This window comes from Saccopteryx leptura, chromosome 6 (genome assembly GCF_036850995.1).
Source record: "Saccopteryx leptura isolate mSacLep1 chromosome 6, mSacLep1_pri_phased_curated, whole genome shotgun sequence".
NCBI lineage: Eukaryota > Metazoa > Chordata > Mammalia > Chiroptera > Emballonuridae > Saccopteryx > Saccopteryx leptura.
The window spans coordinates 24,353,386-24,371,608 of record NC_089508.1 but is presented as its reverse complement, the minus strand read 5'-3'; the positions used below and the strand labels follow the sequence as shown (position 1 = coordinate 24,371,608).

Genomic DNA, 18,223 nt, shown 5'->3' with positions numbered 1-18,223 from the left:
CAAGAAACCATGGGGTCCAGGAAGAAAACAGATACACAGTCTACCTGAACACCTTCTACCATGAGGCCCAACTGTGCTTCCTCCAAGTGGATTCTGTACAATTTCTTTTATGCTTTTACTTTTTATTGTAAAACATATCCTACATATTAAACACTATATGAGAAGCAGGCACAGAGCTAAAAATGTTAATAATAATACCAATACCTGCGTACTCACCAACTAGGTTAATTATTAGTATTTTATAGGTCCCTTGCTTAATGCCCCTTGCCAAACAGATCTCCTCCTTCTATTTTGAATTGAGTAAATTATTCCCTTGTTACTCCTTATACTTTTAATTACATGAATTACTGTTGTGTAAAAATTTCATTTTAGAAAAATTTAGATATACACAAAACTAGAGACTAGACTCAGGTACTATTACCTATCTTCTCATCTTACATCTTGTTTCAGCACCTCCCTATCCCCCTACCACATACACAGGTACATTATATCCATTTAGAATACATCTCTAAAGGAAAAGGCTCTCAACATAGCTAGAGTATCATTATCACTCCTACAAAATTGCCATGTCCAGGATATTTAAAACCCAGTTCATGTTCAAATTTCCCCAACTGTTTCAAAGATTTTTCTAAGAGCTGGTTTGTTTGAATCAGGATCTAAATAAGGCTCAACACTAAATTTAGCTTATATGTATCTTAAGTTTCTTAATCTGTATCAATCTTCACCCAATTGTTTTTCACACAACATACTTGTTGAAATAAAAATTTAACAAGATCATGTGACATGCAGATTTTCACATATTCTAAATTTGGCCAATTATGCAATTGGTGGTGTCATTTTGATATTCTTCTACCCCCTGTATTACCTGTAAACTGGTCATAGTTCTAGAGCTGTGCTGTCTAATACTAGTAGCCACTAGTTTGTGTGGTTAAATTCAAATTAATTAAAGGTAAATGAAATGTTAAATTCAGTCCCCTGTCTCACTAGCCACATTTCAAGTACTCAAAAGCCACAGTTGCTAGTGGCTACTGTACTGAACAGCACAGAAAGATTTTTAATCATCAAAGAAAATTCTATTGGACAGTGCTGACCTTGAGGGTCAGCTAGATTCGGATTTTGTTTCATTCTCACAAGAATACTTGTAGTTCCCTACTGCATCACATCAGAAAGAACCTAATATATGCTTGTCACAACTTTAATTATGCAAACATTGATCACTGGATTCATATGCTCAGCCTAATGCCTCTGATGGCTTTAGCAGCCATTCATGATCATTGTCTAAAATAGATCCATCACTTCATTAGAGGATAAAAACTATATTTCTAATTCTAGCACTTCCTCCATTTATTAGTTAGAATTCTTCTACTAAAAAACTTCCTCATATCAACTCTAAATGGTTACTCTGAGAAGCAGGATAAAGAACTGAGTCTTCACCAATTTTCAGAATACTGAGTTAGAATCATAGCAACCTCTAAACAATTATTTGGTTTTAGTGTTAGAAACATGATTTAGAAGCGTTAGAAACACAATTCTAATATTTTTATATATTTCAGGTTTTCCTACTTTTGGCCAGAAGCTCCTTAGAGTTAGCTCCTGTGTCCTTTTAACATGAACACAGTAGTTTTGCTTATAGCATAAGTTCCAAGATCCTCTTATAAATGTCTTGCCCCAGACCTGGAACCAGCCATTTCTCTAAGGAGTCTTAGTTCTTTTTCTTGAAAAATAGCATTCAGAAAACAGTCTAAGTAAAATATCACACACACACAAAATCATGAATTCATCCCACCTAAATCAGTCAAATTCATAGGGTGCAATGGTGGTTGGGGCTGGGGGAAGGGAAAACAGGGAGTTGCTAATCAATGGGCATAAACTCTCAATTATATAAGATGGGAAAGTTCTAGAGATCTGCTGCACAACACTGTCTCTATAATTAATAATACTGTATTGTATACATAAAAAGTTTTAAAGTATTCAAAGGCATTGCATGGAAATAAAAAAAGTAAACATCAGTAAAACAAACAAAACACCATGCCAGGTCAGTGTGTTTAGAAGAGTGCAGAGAAGAGCCAAGAGACAAAAGGTCTGTCAGTTTAACTCCATACTTACCAAACTCCGACTAGCACCTGGCCCCATGCTAGGTACTGGAGATAATGCACTAAAGCAGACACAGTTCTGGCCTTCATGAAGCTTTCAGTCTAGCCAGGGACTGTCAAGGGCCTTTATCTCACAGGTGATGAAGAATTTTAAGGTAGGAAATGACACGTCATATTTTATTCTTTAGTAGAATTCTATGAAAGCTGCTGGTAGGATGGATTTTTACCAGATCAGATTGGAGGCCTCTGCAGAAGTTCACAGGAGAGAGATAGTGAGGACTCAGTGGTAGTTGAGACAGAGAGGACTTGATTACAAAATAATTAGATGGACAAATTTATGTGCAATATGCCTATGTTGGCTCCTAGTAACCCTTATTTTCTTTGCCAAGTGTTCACAAACCATCTGTGACATATTCTAGAACTGTGCTGAGAAGCTGTATAAAGTTTAATGGTTTACAGATTCTGGTTCATTTCAAGTCCCTGACACCCCTCGAGGATGACACACACATTCCATTTGCAGGTTCTTCCAGGACCTGCAAATCTTGGTTTTCAAACACTTAACCTTCTCCTCCTGACAGAGGAGGGGACTGACATTGCAAAGAGTACACAGTGAAAGTCGGCATGGAAGACCCTCCTTTCATCAGCCCCAGGAAGTTAGGAAACAGGCACGTGTCCAAAAATATTCCCAGTAATTTGAAATAGGAGTTGTATAAAAGAGACAGAATCTATCTCATGGCTAAGAGCCCTCACCAAATGTTGCCTGCCCGCCCAGGATTGTGGCACAGTGGATAGAGCATTGGCCTGGGATGACCAGTTTGAGCACAGGGTCGCTGCCTTGAGCATGGGATCATAGACATGCCCAATGGTCTCTGGCTTGAACCCACCATCACTGGCTTGAGTCCAAGGTCACTGGCTTGAGCAAGGGGTGACTCACTCTGCTAGAGCCCCCCGGTCAAGGCACATATGAAAAAGCAATCAATGAACAACTAAGGTGCCACAACCAAGAATTGATGCTTCTCATCTCTCTCCCTTCCTTGCCTGTTTCTGTCTGTCCTTCTCTCTCATACACACTAAAAAAAAAAAAAAAAGTTGTTGCCTAACCTCTACTCAGCCTTCCAACAACGTGGTGACCCTCCTACATCCTTCCAACAATCCTCTTTGTTTACTGCAACCAGAATCAGTTCTGATGTCTATAACCAAGAACTTTGACCAAAATACCTAAATAGAGTTTGCCTCTGTCCAGAAATCTAAACTTAAAGTAGCTAGATATCCCATCTTCATTCTGATAATCAATACACTGGGGAACAAAATTTTTGTGGCATCCACAAAAACACTTTTCTCACCTAATTCGAGTGTGCTGATCTCAAATCTGACAGTTTTTCTCTGTAAGCTAGTTTTTTTACAATTCAAGATTTTAGGTTTTCATCTTATTGTAAAATTTTCAACATTTAGTTTAACATAATGAAGTAGAATGGCTTCTTGGGCATCATCTTTGTGAAAATATAATTTATATAATGCAGTAAATACACTAATACACTAAAAAATATGATTGCATCATAATTTGTCTACAATTTTGAAATAGAACATACGAAAACACTTATTTTAATCATAAAATTTGCGCAAAACTTATTTAAATTCTATTCAGGCAAAAATTTGCATTTGTAGCTCTTGCATTTGTGTACTTGTTGAGGACAATCTTATTTGATGCTCTGGCAGTAGTCTGCTCATCACTAACAGCTCTAAGATTTTGGGGAAACATATCAAGGTGACTGTTCAGGAAGTGAATTTTAACGCTCATGTTACATCCAATGTCACGGAAAGCCAACAGCATCCTTTGAACCAGAAGTTCATAGTTTTCTGCTTTTTTGTTGCCACGGAAGTTCTCTGTAACTGCCACAAAAGACTGCCATGCTGCTTTCTCCTCCTTATTCATCTTCCTGGCAAATTCTTCGTCACATATGAGGGTTTGAATTTGAGGTTCATCAAATACAGCTGCTTTTATCTTCTCAAACGACAAGGCAGGAGAAGTAGAAATAATATGTTGAAAGCATTCACTTTCTCTATTAAAAGCCTAAACAAACTGCTTCATTAAGCCAAGTTTGATGTGAAGTGGGGGAAAAATGATCCTGTCTCGATTAACTACAGGTTCATTCACAATATTTTGCATCCCTACTTCCAGAGCTTCACGTTTCAGCCACTCCTTCTGTGTCCAGTGTTCCTCCCGAGCTCGGCTGTCCCACAAACACAGAAAGCAAGGATACTTCGGGAAACCTCTCTGTTGTCCTAGCAGGAAACTTACCATTTTAAGATCCACACAAATGATCCAGTTATGCTCCTCATACTTCAGAAAGTCAAGGACAATTTTTATGTCATTCAGATTGGCTAAACTGCTGAGGGGTTAATGACTGCTTGGCATCAGAAGAAGACTCTTCAGATTCTACATCCATTTCCTCATGCATCTTATCAAAATACACTTGATCACCATGTTGACTTTCTCCGTCCTTAGAAGAAATAAAACCATTGAAAACTGGAACCAGGAGTGTCTGAGAGTGTGGGATAGGTCATATTGCTGAAGGAATATTAGGATATGCGATTATATGCCGTTTTTTTCTTGCCGATGCCCTTTGTATGGATCAGACAGAAATAACAGTCACTACTGTGGTCCTTAGGTTCACACCAAACCATGGGAATACCAAAAGGCATTCCTTTGCATTTTCCTTTTGTCAAGTCACAAAGCATTTCCTCACAATTATGACACACAATATGAGGAGCCCAATTCTTGTCTTGATTGCCAAGGGGAACTTGAAAATAGGCAATATATGTACATGTCACAAATGATAAAATATTGCACCTTTGACGTTGAAGTGTGTAACAGCCACATATATAACAGAAGGTGTCAGGACTATTCTTACATTTACGCCTACTCCAAGAAACCATAATTCAATCTTAAAACAAAATAAGAGGGTGTTTTTATCAGATAATAATTTTTTACATTTAAAAACAACTACAATTATGTAAAAGTGATGTTTGTAAAACATTAATTGCCTTGTGGTTATGTTCAATCCAAGAGTTGTTGCTCTTTAACTCCAATTTAAAAACCAATGCATGGGCCCTGGCCGGTTGGCTCAGTGGTAGAGCATTGGCCTGGCGTGCAGGAGTCCCAGTTTCGATTCCCAGCCAGGGCACACAGGAGAAGCGCCCATCTGCTTCTCCACCCCTCCCCCTCTCCCTCCTCTCTGTCTCTCTCTTCCCCTCCCGCACCCAAGGCTCCACTGGAGCAAAGTTGGCCCGGGCGCTGGGGATGGCTCTATGGCCTCTGCCTCAGGCGCTAGAATGGCTCTGGTTGCAACAAAGCAACGCCCCAGATGGGCAGAGCATCACTCCCCCGTGGGCATACTGGGTGGATCCCGGTCGAGTGCATGCGGGAGTCTGTCTGACTGCCTCCCCATTTCCAACTTCAGAAAAACAAAACAACAAAAAACCAATGCATGCCATTAACTGTAACAAAAAGAAATTAAAATTGCATAAACACTAGAGCATGCACCAAAAAACGGATTTCAGATTTGGAATCAGCGATGCAGAAATATATAGAAACAGTTCTAAAACTTCATGCAACAGAAAATGAAAAAAAAAATTGTTCTCCAGTGTTATTATTCTTATTCTAGCCAAGAAGACTTAGTGATCACTTACTAATGCCAATTACTTTCTAGCATTTGGCAGGCATCATCTTTTTTCTTTTTTAATTATTTTTTTATTTATTCATTTTAGGAAGGAGGGAGAGAGAGAGAGAGAGAGAGAGGAGAGAGAGGAGAGACAGAGAGAGAGAAGGGGGGGAGGAGCAGGAAGCATCAACTCTCATATGTGCCTTGACCAGGCAAGCCCAGGGTTTCGAACCGGCGACCTCAGCATTTCCAGGTCGACGCTTTATCCACTGTGCCACCACAGGTCAGGCCAAGGCATCATCTTATTAAATCCTAAACCTTACTGAATTGCATAACCATGGAAAGTGATACTTTCATGTTCCAAATTCTATATAAAAGCAAATGATAAAAATGTTTTAAGTCCAGCTTCTTTCACTCAACATTAAGTTTGAAAGATTCATCCATGTTGGTGTGGGTTAAGTTAGTTCATTTTCACTGCTGTATAAACTCCATGAGTATACTATAATTTATCAATATGCTGTTGATGAAATTTGGGTTATTTCTCATTTATGGATACTATGAGTAAAGTTGCTAAAATATGCTTATGGTACATTCTTGGTACACATGTGCATGCATTTAATACTGAATACAAACCTAGGAATGGAATGGGGAAGTCATAGAAATGTGAATGATAAACTTTGGTAGATAATGCCATACTTCCCAAAGGGGTGGTATCAAATATCTCTCCTGCTAGCACTGAGGAGCTTTACCATTACTCTGTACGCTCACTGAAACTTGGGTCATATTAATATTTTTTTATCAGGACCATTCTGGTGGGTGTATACTCGTTTAGTTTGCATTATTACTGATGACTTGTTTCTTGGCCATTCAGAATTTCTCTTTTGTAAAGTGTCAGATCAGGTCCCTTGCCTATTTTACTACTGGACTTTAATTTTTTTTGGTCAAATAATCCTTTATTGAAACACTTTCCTTTGTAGTCGTCAACTAGATGGGCATTTCAACACATCATTGTTGATGTCACCTATGTCATGAGGGTGGCAGTCATCAACATTGCAGCGCACAGAGTAGGTAGTCCAAAGGATCTCTTTAATGGATATACAGAGTTCTCTAAAAATCAGGACAGAGGCAGAAGGTACCCTCAATCTGGTCCCATCTTCTCTTTATGGTCAGTTTCACTGTAATTCTCAAACTCTTCCAATCACTGAGTGCCTTGACTAACTATGTCATCAACCTTTTTTGGAAACAAACTCAGGGCATTGATCTCAGGGGCCAGAGCAGACATGGCATCAACTTTCCCATCAGTGCCCCTTAAGTGTATGGCTTTGATTTCACTGGGGTCAAATTTAAGCGGCATGGTGGAGGATGGAATCAGATGAACCGATTGACTAAAAAAAGTTGCACCTTGGCTTCCTCTGAAATAAAAGCCAAAAGCTGGATTGTCTTTTTATTATTTATAGGAGTTCCAGAAACAAAGTTTTTGTCAACTATATGTTTTGTCAACCTGCTTACACTCTTGTAATTTACCTTTTTCCTCTTTTAATGATGTTCTTTGATGGACCAAAGTTCTTAAATGTTAATGTGGTAAAAATTTATCAATATTTTTATTAGTCATTGTATATCCTGTTTAAGATGTCTTTCCCTACACTGAGACCAAGATATTATTTTCCTATATAATCCACATTGAGAAATTTATTGCATCGCTTTTCACATTTTTTGTGTGTGTGTGTATTTTTCCGAAGCTGGAAACGGGGAGGCAGACAGACTCCCGCATGCGCCCGACTGGGATCCACCCGGCATGCCCACCAGGGGGCAAGGCTCTGCCCATCTTGGGGCGTCGCTCTGCTGCAATCAGAGCCATTCTAGCGCCTGAGGCAGAGGCCACAGAGCCATCCTCAGCGCCAGGGCAAACTTTGCTCCAGTGGAGCCTTGGCTGCGGGAGGGGAAGAGAGAGACAGAGAGGAAGGAGAGGGGGAGGGGTGGAGAAGCAGATGGGCGCTTCTCCTGTGTGCCCTGGCCGGGAATTGAACCCGGGACTCCTGCACACCAGGCCGACACTCTACCACTGAGCCAACTGGCCAGGGCCGCTTTTCACATTTTGATCTACAATCCAACTAGAGTTTTTTGTGTGTATGCTGTGAGACAAGGATCAAATTTCTTTTCTTTCCTCTCTCTTTTCTCTTAGGATATTCAAGTGTCCCAGCAACATTTACCATTCTTTCCCCACTATTCTACAGTACAATCTTTGTTGCAAATCAAAGATTTTGTTTCACCATTAAGGTTAATGTTACTTGTAGATTATTTTTTGTAGATATGTTTTATCCAATAATGAAGTTTTTTTTTATTCCTGGTGTGATAAAAGTTTTGAATCATAACTGAAGGTTGAATTTTACCACTTTTTTCTATATCTACTAAACTGATATTTTTTGTCCTCTAGTACATTCAGATGGTGATTTACACTGACTCTTGAAAAAAATGTTAAAATAATTTTTCATTCCTGGAAAAACCCATCTCATATATACTCCTGCATTCAGTTGCTAATATTTTAGTGATGATTTTTTTTTTTTTTACATCTATGTTACTGAGTAAGCTTAAATTGCAATTTTCCTTTCATCTGGAATAATTTTGAGTCTACCTGAAAGATTGTTATTCCTCTAGTGCAGGAAGGAAGGTGATAAAGCCTATATTTGATTGTCTGAAAATATTTTATTTCACCTTCATCCTTGAAGACTTTTCACTGGAAAAACAATCTGTATCAATAGTTACTTCTTTCACTGTTTCACAGATAATCTAGCTTTCATTGCTCTGTGCAAAAATCAGCTTTCAGCCTAATCACTACTCTTTTATTTTTTTATTTTTATTTTTTTGACTGTCTCAATCACTACTCTTTTAAAGGCAAACTGTAATTCTGCTCTGGCTACTTTTAATATTTTCTTTTTGCTTTGGTTTTATAGCAGTTTTAACTTAATGCATACCTACTGTGGATTTTATTACACTTATACTGCTTGGGGTATATAAAGCTTCCTGAATCTGTAGATTGCATTAGTTTTGAAAAATTCACAGCTACATCTCATCAAATATTGCTTCTATCCATTCTAGGATGCCAATTATACAAACATTAGCCCTTCTCACCATATCTTCCATGTCTCTTATCTCTTTCCTGAATTTTTCATTGTTGTATTTTTACATATTTCCTTCTGAATATTTTCTTCTGACCTTTCTTCCAGTTCACTATTCTCTCTTCAGGTGTAATAAATTGTTGATATAATGCCACTTGAAGTTCTTAATTTTCATTCAGTTATTGAATTTCTATTTGGTTCTATTTTTAAAATTTTCAATTCTCTGCCAACTTTCTCAAATTTTTCTCCACTTGAACATAATTATAATTATTTTTAAGTCTTATGTGTAACTCCAAAATCTGGTACCTGTATAGATCCACTTTTACTGTCATTTCTGATTTTTGTTTACAGTCTCTTCTCATGTATCTTGTCATTTTGTTTATGTGGCAGAAATTTTTCCTGCAAAACTGTTTGTATTAGTAATTTGAAGCCTACAATGATCCTTCAGAGATTTGCCTTGCTTCTTCCACATACCTAGGGGCACACGCACCCTAGAGTCGCCCTAATCCAATTACACAATTTGAATGTTTCTAAAGCTGACATGCAGTCTCTACAGTAGCCTATTTCTAATTTACCCTTCCTTCTAGAACACGGCCTCTCATGGTCCTAATCCAAAGGAAAGGGGATTCACTAGAGTTCCCCCTGCTTGACTGGTCCTGAACATTAATACCTGTGCCTTTAGTCCAGAAAGGCTCTCTCACAGCCTTGCCCGCCTCCCCACTCAGGAATCCAGCAAATGCCTTCAGAGGAGAAAGGAGCCCCACAATGGACTCTCATCCTTAGACGTGGACCTCTGCCTCACACTTCTGTCCCCACATGGCTAATTCCTCATTATCTGACTAGATTTCCAAGATCTTCAAGAAGATGTTTATATTTCAACAATTATTTTCTAATTGTCTCCAGTAGGGAGAACTGATCTTAATCACCTAGTCTGCCTTTACTCAAAACAGAAACCTGCATTGCCTCTTTAAAGATACCTTAGTGAATAAAATGGAAACAAAACAAATTTTAACTGTACTTTCTGTCATTGGCTAACAGTATGAGCTTATCTAGGTAATGGTGCTATTCTACCCTTGACTTATTCTGTCACTTAGATCAGTGGTCCCTAACACCCGGGCCGCGGACCGGTACCAGACCGGTACCGGTCTGTGGGCCATTTGGTACTGGTCCTCAGAGAAAGAATAAATAACTTACATTATTTTCGTTTTCTTTATATTTAAGTATGAACAATGTTTTATTTTTAAAAAATTCCCTTTGTTACATCCATCTAAGACTCACTCCTGACGCTTGTTTCGTAAGTTCAACAATTATATTTTAAAATACCACAGTTTTTACGCCGGTCACATAATTTTATTTTGTGCATTTATCCATCCCACCCTAAAGACCGGTCTATGAAAATATTTTCTGACATTAAACCAGTCCGTGGCCTAAAAAAGGTTGGGGACCACTGACTTAGATCATAAAGAAGACTTCAGTAAGGTTGAATTTTTAGAAAGAAATAAAATAGCACAAAAATAATGGAAGACAGTAGTAGGTTTAAAGAATAACATAAAATTAAACCCTAAGATTTATAATCTGCATTTCATAAACAATTTGCCTGAGAGAAAAAGGCACAGAAAAAGTCAGTTCCTGATGACCAGAACAGCAACAGAGATGTACAGAATGGCTCTAACAATATAAACATAGTGAAGAATCTCATGAAACAGTATGTGTATTTTTTCTGAAAAGGTAATATATTCATATTATTCAAAATTTAAAAAGCATATACATAGTGAAAACTTTCTCCCATCTTAGTCCCCACCTCCAAAAGCAACAAATGTTACTAGGTTTTATGTAGTCTTCCAGTGATATATTATGCATATAAAAAGGGTGTGTGTGTGTGTGTGTGTGTGTGTGTGTATACACATTTTTTACACAAATAATGAAAATACTAGACATACTACTATGCCCTTTGTTTTCTCTACTTACATCTCATACTTCTCCATAACTGTATGTGAAAAGGTTCCTCATTCTTTTCTACATTTGATTAATATTTCATTCACTGGATATTCCATAACTTATTTAACCAATTTCCTACTGATGGGCACTTATGTCCTTTCTAATCTTTTCCCATTACAAATAATGCTATAACAGCCTGACCGGGCGGTAGCGCAGTGAACAGAGCGTCGGCCTGGGATACGGAGGACCCAGGTTCGAGACCTCAAGGTCGCCAGCTTGAGTACAGGCTCATCTGGTTTGAGCAAGGCTCACCAGCTTGAGCCCAAAGTCACTGCCTCAAGCAAAGGGTCACTCAGTCTGCTGTAGCCCCACGGTCAAGATACATATGAGAAAGCAATCACTGAACAACTAAGGAGCTGCAACGAAGAACTGATGCTTCTCATCTCTCTCCATTCCTGTCTGTCCCTCTCTCTGACTCTCTCTGTCACATAATAAATAAAATTAAAATGCTTAAAAAAAACTAAAAAATATATACTTAAAAAACAAAACAAATAATGCTATAACAACCTTGTATCTGTGTCATTCAATAGGCACATAAAGAAATCTATAGGATCAATTCCTGAAAGGAATGGATCAATGAGGGCATATATTACTAGAAAGCCTGGCAGTCATACGAAATGACCGCTGTTCTAGATATTATAAATTGTAATTAAAATGATTTGTGCAAAGGTGTCTGCTAATTCAAACTGAATTACCCAGGGCAGGCGGCTAGGACGCCCCTTTGCTTAGTGCCCCACGGGGTTTCCCCCTTCTACTTGCTTAATTGCTTAAAGTAGAGCGCAATGAAGGAAACCGCTAGCTCAATAAATAAAGGTGATTTAAATATGTTTTAATCCTTTTTGCATTTCGGTCAGCATTACTCTGTCGTTTCTTTGCATTTCTCTACTGCCTTTGTTCAAGGGACTCATTTTGTCGAGACAGGCTTTTTTGTCTTGCATCTGAGGCAAGCTTTGTTTCTCTATGCTCATCAGTCTCATTTTGCCAAGAAAGACACATTTGCTCTGCGACTGAAGCAAGCCTTGTCTTTCTCTGCTCAGTGGTTTCTTTTTGTCGAGAAAGCCGTTTTTGTGCAGCTTTAGCTCCTTTTCTCTCCTCTTCAGTGCTGTATTTTCTAGGAGGCATTCTTAAAAGAAATTAAGACGTAGTTTTTATGTAAAACATATGATTGCCAATGCAAACAAATGTTCACCTTCCCCCTGACCCGCTCAATTTGCGTTCAGCCGTGGCAACTTCACCCCATTGGCTAGTACAGTTACGCAAGCAACCAATAAGCTATCGGCGACAAACAGACACGTAAGCCGCATATAATAAAGATAATTTTGATGGATATTGAGAAATTGCCCTCATAGTATTTGTACCAATTAATACTCCCATCAGCAATGCATGAAAGTGCTTGTTTCTACACACATTTATGAACAGTGTGAAATATCAAACTATACCTAGTATAGTTATGATTTATTTCCCTTATCATGAGTTAGGCTGAGCATCGTTCATATGTTAAAAGCCATTTATAGCATCTTAACAGCTTAATGTATGCAGGAAAAAAAAGTGTAAAGACACTGCTTTTGATTTTTTAAGGTTAAAGGTATATACTGCTAACTCATGTAAGAACTGCTGATTGAACTGTAAGAACAACAACTTGTAACTGGATTCAGAGAGGCAGGAAAGAGAAAAAGAAGAAACACATAAGTTTATTTCCAGAAGTAGAAAGTAAAGAAGATGCAGTCTTGTTTTAAATAGAAAACAATTATAAACACAGCTTTTTAGGTTTCCTAAACTTTAGAGAAATTTAGACTACTATAAAAAAGCAAAAGCCAATTTTTCTATAGTATAGATTTTAATATGTTAGCCAAATATAGACCAATTCTACAAGTACTCCTAGAAGAGACCAGAGAAACCAGTATAAGTTCTGCAAATTTAGATGATACATGGGAAAATATTTTTTTTTCTTTTAATGGGTATGTATTTGTTTTAATGTATTAGAAAAAACTGATCCATCAATTAAATCCCAGATAGTATTTAAAATAACAAAATTTTAAATGTCAATTTAAAGAAAAAATAATAATTAAATAATAATGGGACTATATTCTCTAAAGTGGCAGAAATCATGACTGTGCTACTTGAATGGCCAAGGTCTTTTTGTTTCTTTTCTTCGTTACAGAGACAGAGAGAGAGTCAGAGAGAGGGATAGACAGGGACAGACAGACAGGAACAGAGAGAGGTGAGAAGCATCAATTATTAGTTTTTCGTTGTGCATTGCGACACCTTAGTTGTTCATTGATTGCTTTCTCATATGTGCCTTGACCATGGGTCTTCAGCAGACCAAGTAACCCCTTGCTCGAGTCAGCGATCTTGGGTCCAAGCTGGTGAGCTTTTGCTCAAACCAGATAAGCCCACGCTCAAGCTGGTGACCTCAGGGTCTCGAACCTGGGTCCTCCGCATCCCAGTCCGACGCTCTATCCACTGCGCCACCGCCTGGTCAGGCTGGCCAAGGTCTTAAAACCAATAAACAGAGAAGGGTAAATGAAAGCTCAAGAATACCTCAATTCATAACTCATGGCCAAAGGAGAAAGGGAATAAAATAATCTTCCTTAAAATTATTTCAATTTTTAAAATATGTTTTCTTTCTATGTAACCAGAATATAGTTTCAGACATTCTGATAATGTTACAGATTTAAACTTACTGAGTACTTACACTTTCTCCTACAAAGAGAACCAAAAAGAAGATTTTTCTAAGTCATTTAAATATCAGGTCAGAGTTCTTTGGAACTGGTCTCATAGGACTTCCCTTTCACTAAACAGGCTATAATTAGCCTGGGCTCTTAGATTCAAGTGCAGAGGAATCAAAAGCGAGTTATGTGGTTATAGACTCAAGAGGCTCAAAAAAAATAAATTGACCGAGTTTATATTCCAACCAAATCCAGAGACCATGTGATCCGATTTCTCCTCAGCCCTTATTAGTGGGGCATGTTCCTGAGTGGTCAGATTATAAATCTTACATTGTATGTTATGGATCGAATTATGACAGGACTAATTGGTTATCTCAACTCCATAAAAACACAACTGCATTAAGATAAAATATAAACCACAGGCAGACAAATTTCTAGGGCATTTTGACATAAAAATACAAGAAAAGCCTGATCAGATGGTGGCGCAGTGGACAGAGTATCAACCTGGGTTGCTGAGGACCCAGGTTTGAAACCCTGAGGTTGCCAGCTTGAGCGTGGGGTCAGAGACATGACCCCATGGTCACTGGCTTAAGCCCAAAGGTCACACTGGCTTGAAGCCCAGGGTCCCTGGCTTGAGCCTAAGGTCGCTGGCTTGAGCAAGGGGTCACTGGCTTGGCTGGAGATCCCCCAGGTTAAGGCACATATGAAAAACAATCAATGAACAACTAAAATGATGCAACTATAAGTTGATGCTCTCTCATCTCTCTCCCTTCCGATCCCTCTCTCTCCTCTTTCTCTCTCGTGTGTGTAGAAATGCAACATTTTCATCACTGCAGAAAGACTTATTGCACTGTTCTAAGTCCTGCATAAGAACTAGGAACAAGTTCACCTGACCTGTGTCTAGTCCTTAATGTCTAAATGCATTGATAACTCTCAGGGTCATATACACCAAACCAAGTTCTACTGATGTTTTCAGGGTCATGACAGACTTTGTTCTTTGTTTCCCAAAGCTAATTGTTGAAGGAAAAAAAAAAAAAAAAGCCTGCTCTTAATTGATGCAACATGTATGCCTCGGAGGCTTTCACTATATAATGAGTGATAGCTCTCTCCTCTTGGGGACTGTAGGACCCAGGTGCCCCAAATAAAAGACTATTAAAAGCAATTACAGTTAATAAAATAATAAGAACAGTATGACCACTGGAGAGCTTGACCTCTACCCCACTAGATGTTGGTAATACCCTCCTCCTCCTCCCCAGCCCTGACTTGTGACAACTAAAAAGTTCTCTGGGGGAGGCAAAATTGATCCTAGTTGAGATCCACTTCTTTAACCTAAGGAACATTCTTTTTTTTTCTTAAAGAGTTTTCCAGGCCCTGGCCGGCTGGCTCAGCGGTGGAACATCAGCCCCGCATGCAGGAGTCCCGGGCTCGATTCCCGGCCAGGGCATACAGGAGAGGCGCCCATTTGCTTCTCCACCCCTCCCCCTCTCCTTCCTCTCTGTCTCTCTCTTCCCCTCCTGCAGCCGAGGCTCTATTGGAGCAAAGATGGCCCGGGCGCTGGGGATGGCTCTGGATGCAAAAGAGCGATGTCCCAGAGGGGTAGAGCATCGCCCTCTGGTGGGCATGCCGGGTGGATCCCGGTCGCGCGCATGCGGGAGTCTGTCTGACTGCCTCCCCATTTCCAGCTTCAGAAAAATATCAAAAAAAAAAAAGTTTTTCATTGACTTGTGAAAGAAAGGAAAGGAGGTGGGAAAGGTGAGGGGGGTGGGAAGGAAGAGGGGGAGAGAGGGGGAGGAGGGAAAGGGAAGAGAAGCATCAAATCATAGCTACATTTATATGGTCCATTTAGTTGTGCACTCATTAGTTGCTCTGGTATGTGTCCTGACAGGGAATTGAACCCATGACCTCGGTGTGCCAGGATGACACTCTATCCACTGAACTACCTGGCCAGGGCCCACAGTCATTCTTGATTATCTCAACCCTAATTCCTCATAATCATTTGATGATCCTCCAAATCTCTCTGTTGAGATTGTTTCCCAGTCTAGCAAATATTTACAAAACCTCGACACAACATTAAGGGCTCTAGGAGACACACAGATAGATTATGTACCTCAAACAGATTTCTTGGGGGGAGGGAGTACATCAAGAGTTGTAATAAGACACCTAATTATATCATATAATGTTTAAAATTCTTGGGTTTTCTTCCTGTAATGGTACTCTCATCTTTACCAAACAAAAAACACCTTAAGGTTAAAGACCATACCTGTCCTGGAGTACTAATTACTTGACTAACGGCCAATAAAAATAAAAATAAGCTATTGTAAACTTCATCGTAACAAAGTCACAACTTCATATGGACAATCAACTCCACAGCTAACTTGGGCAATAACATCTCTCAGTGGCAAAATGAGGAGAAAATGTTGACAGAAGACAGATAATACAAGTAAACTTTTTCCACATTCTGGCACAGAGCAAGCAATGCAAGCTATCCTTACTTTTATTAGCAATAAATCCACCTCAAGCGGAAGGCCCTGCTCTAGAATACAATAACAAATTCCTACATGAAATATGAAATCAACACTCACCCTGCTTTCTGAGGGCAAGAGGGAGAAAGTAACTATAAGTACTTCTAACAGTGTCCTGTGAGGAAAAAGTAAATGCAGGAACGGGGGGGGGGGGGGGGGGGGGGGGGGGCACAACAGACAGACAGACGGGCACCCATATCCTGAACTATTCTTAGGACCTTTCTATTTTACATGCTTGGGTGTGTTTGCATAAGCACCCAAGGACATAAAGAGGAAGTAAGTAAAAAGCAATCTTTTCTAAATAAATATTGACACATGCAAGGGGAAGATGTTTCTGAGATTTTTGAGTGTTCATTCACCTTTTAGAAACTGCGCTTCAAATTTCTATTGCTATAAAGTTAAATACATGCCATGAATTTTGAATTTACTACAAGGCATAGAGCTCATAAAAAGGAAAAAATAATGACAAAAACTGTTACACGTTTAAAAGTAAGAGAGACTATAAAGTCACCGGGAAAAGCTAGGTGATTCAAAGATGCTTGTGTGTGTTTGACCGCAGCATCTTTAGGAGATGGGAGATATTTGGGATACAGGTTCAAGACAGGAGAAGTCGTCATGCTGGGACATATACGGCCAGGAACACTGCTGACAGCACATGCGGTTTAGATGAGGAAAAACAGACCTTGTTCGCATAATACTGGACAACACCCGTTTGGTGTGTACCCCGAGCTAGGCACCAAGTGCCTCATGCACACGGGCTCATGTAACGCAGCAATCGTATTAGGCCCACAATTTACAGAGGAGGAAACTGAGCCATACAGAAGTGACTTACACAAGGTCACATAATTAGGAAATTGAAAACTTCAGACTCCAACCCGGACGCCGTGGCACCACTTCGACTGCTAGTCTTTCCCGTGTCTATTTTAATTTCCGACCTGGAAAATTAATTTCTACTTGCCACTTACTGAGACCAGCGCTCTCCCCCTATTGTATTTCACAAGGGCATCCTTTTAGTTGCGGCGTGTGTGGTGAACATAAAGAGGCCTGACAGCTTAAAAGGAGAATTGCGCGGACCCTTTTAAAGCCTTGGACTCTGAAGTAAATCCACACGGAGGAACTTGCGCGGTTTGTAGCAATGGAGACAAGTCTCCTGAACAAGAAGAGGAGGGTCCTGGAGAATGAGGGAGGTCCCCCAAGTGCCCGCTTCGGCCCCAACTTCCTGGCCACCGCGTCCCCTCACAGGAGCCCCGCGCCCGCCCATTCCCACTCCGAGAGGCAGAGGACGGAGGCGAGGCGGGGGCCCTCGGGCAGGGAGGCGAGAGCCGAGCCGGGCTGCCTCCCCGGACAGGGGCAGAGCGGCGCGCGCACAGGCGGGGGCCGGGTGGGGACCGGGGTGGGGACCGGGTGGGGACCGGGTGGGAGCCCGAGCGGGACAGCGAGGCCCGGGAGCTGGGGGCGGGCGGCCGAGCTGAAGCCGAAGCGGCGCCCGGGCGGGACGGCCCGTCACTGCCGTCCGGGCTGCTCCGAGAAAGGAAGCGGGCCAGGAGCCGAGGCATTTCGAAACAGGAGCGGAAAAGAACCTCGAGCGTGGCCCAGGGCCCGGGACTGGCGGCCCGGGGGACGGGGCCCCGGCAGGAGCGAGGACAGGGGTCCGCGCGCGAAGGGGCCCCCCGGGCGGGGCAGAGCGCCGCCGAGGCGGGAGCCGGAGCCGCGGTGCGGGGCCCCGAGGCCGGGCGGCGCCCACCCGCCGGCAACCCGGCCTTGCGTACCTGAGGCGGCTGCCGGGCTCCCCTCCACTCCCAGGCCGTCCCCGACGCCGCCCGCCGGCTCTCCACCGGCTGCGGCGCTCCGGAAACCCGGCCCCTCAGGCGCCTGCGGGTCCGACATCTGCAGCCGCGCCGGCAGCGCCTCCGCCGCCCGCCGCGAACGGCTCCGGAAAGAGCCGAAGGCAGAGCGCCCGCGCCGGGAACAGCCGAGCGGAGCCCGCCGGCCGGAAGGGGCAGCGCGCCGGCCCTCGAGCGCTCGCCGGGGCTCTGGCCGCCGCGGACTGGCGACGCGGGTGTGGGGACGACTACTGCGTGCCTCCGACGGCAGGTTTTTAAAGTCAGGGCTTGAAGGAACAAACAAAACCTGGGAAAATTTAGGAAGACCCGGCCGGAAATC

At 41.3% G+C, this 18,223-nt stretch overlaps 1 protein-coding gene across 1 annotated transcript in view; it reads right to left on the bottom strand.

Moving 5' to 3' along the window:
* TMED8 (transmembrane p24 trafficking protein family member 8) overlaps positions 1-18,128 on the bottom strand; it is a 36,447-nt gene extending 18,319 nt beyond the window's left edge. The window contains exon 1 of the mRNA XM_066341541.1: positions 17,830-18,128. Within this exon, the coding sequence (XP_066197638.1) occupies positions 17,830-17,947 (118 nt within the window). The 5' untranslated portion in view covers positions 17,948-18,128. The remainder of the gene's footprint in view (positions 1-17,829) is intronic.
* Positions 18,129-18,223: the final 95 nt, after the last annotated feature.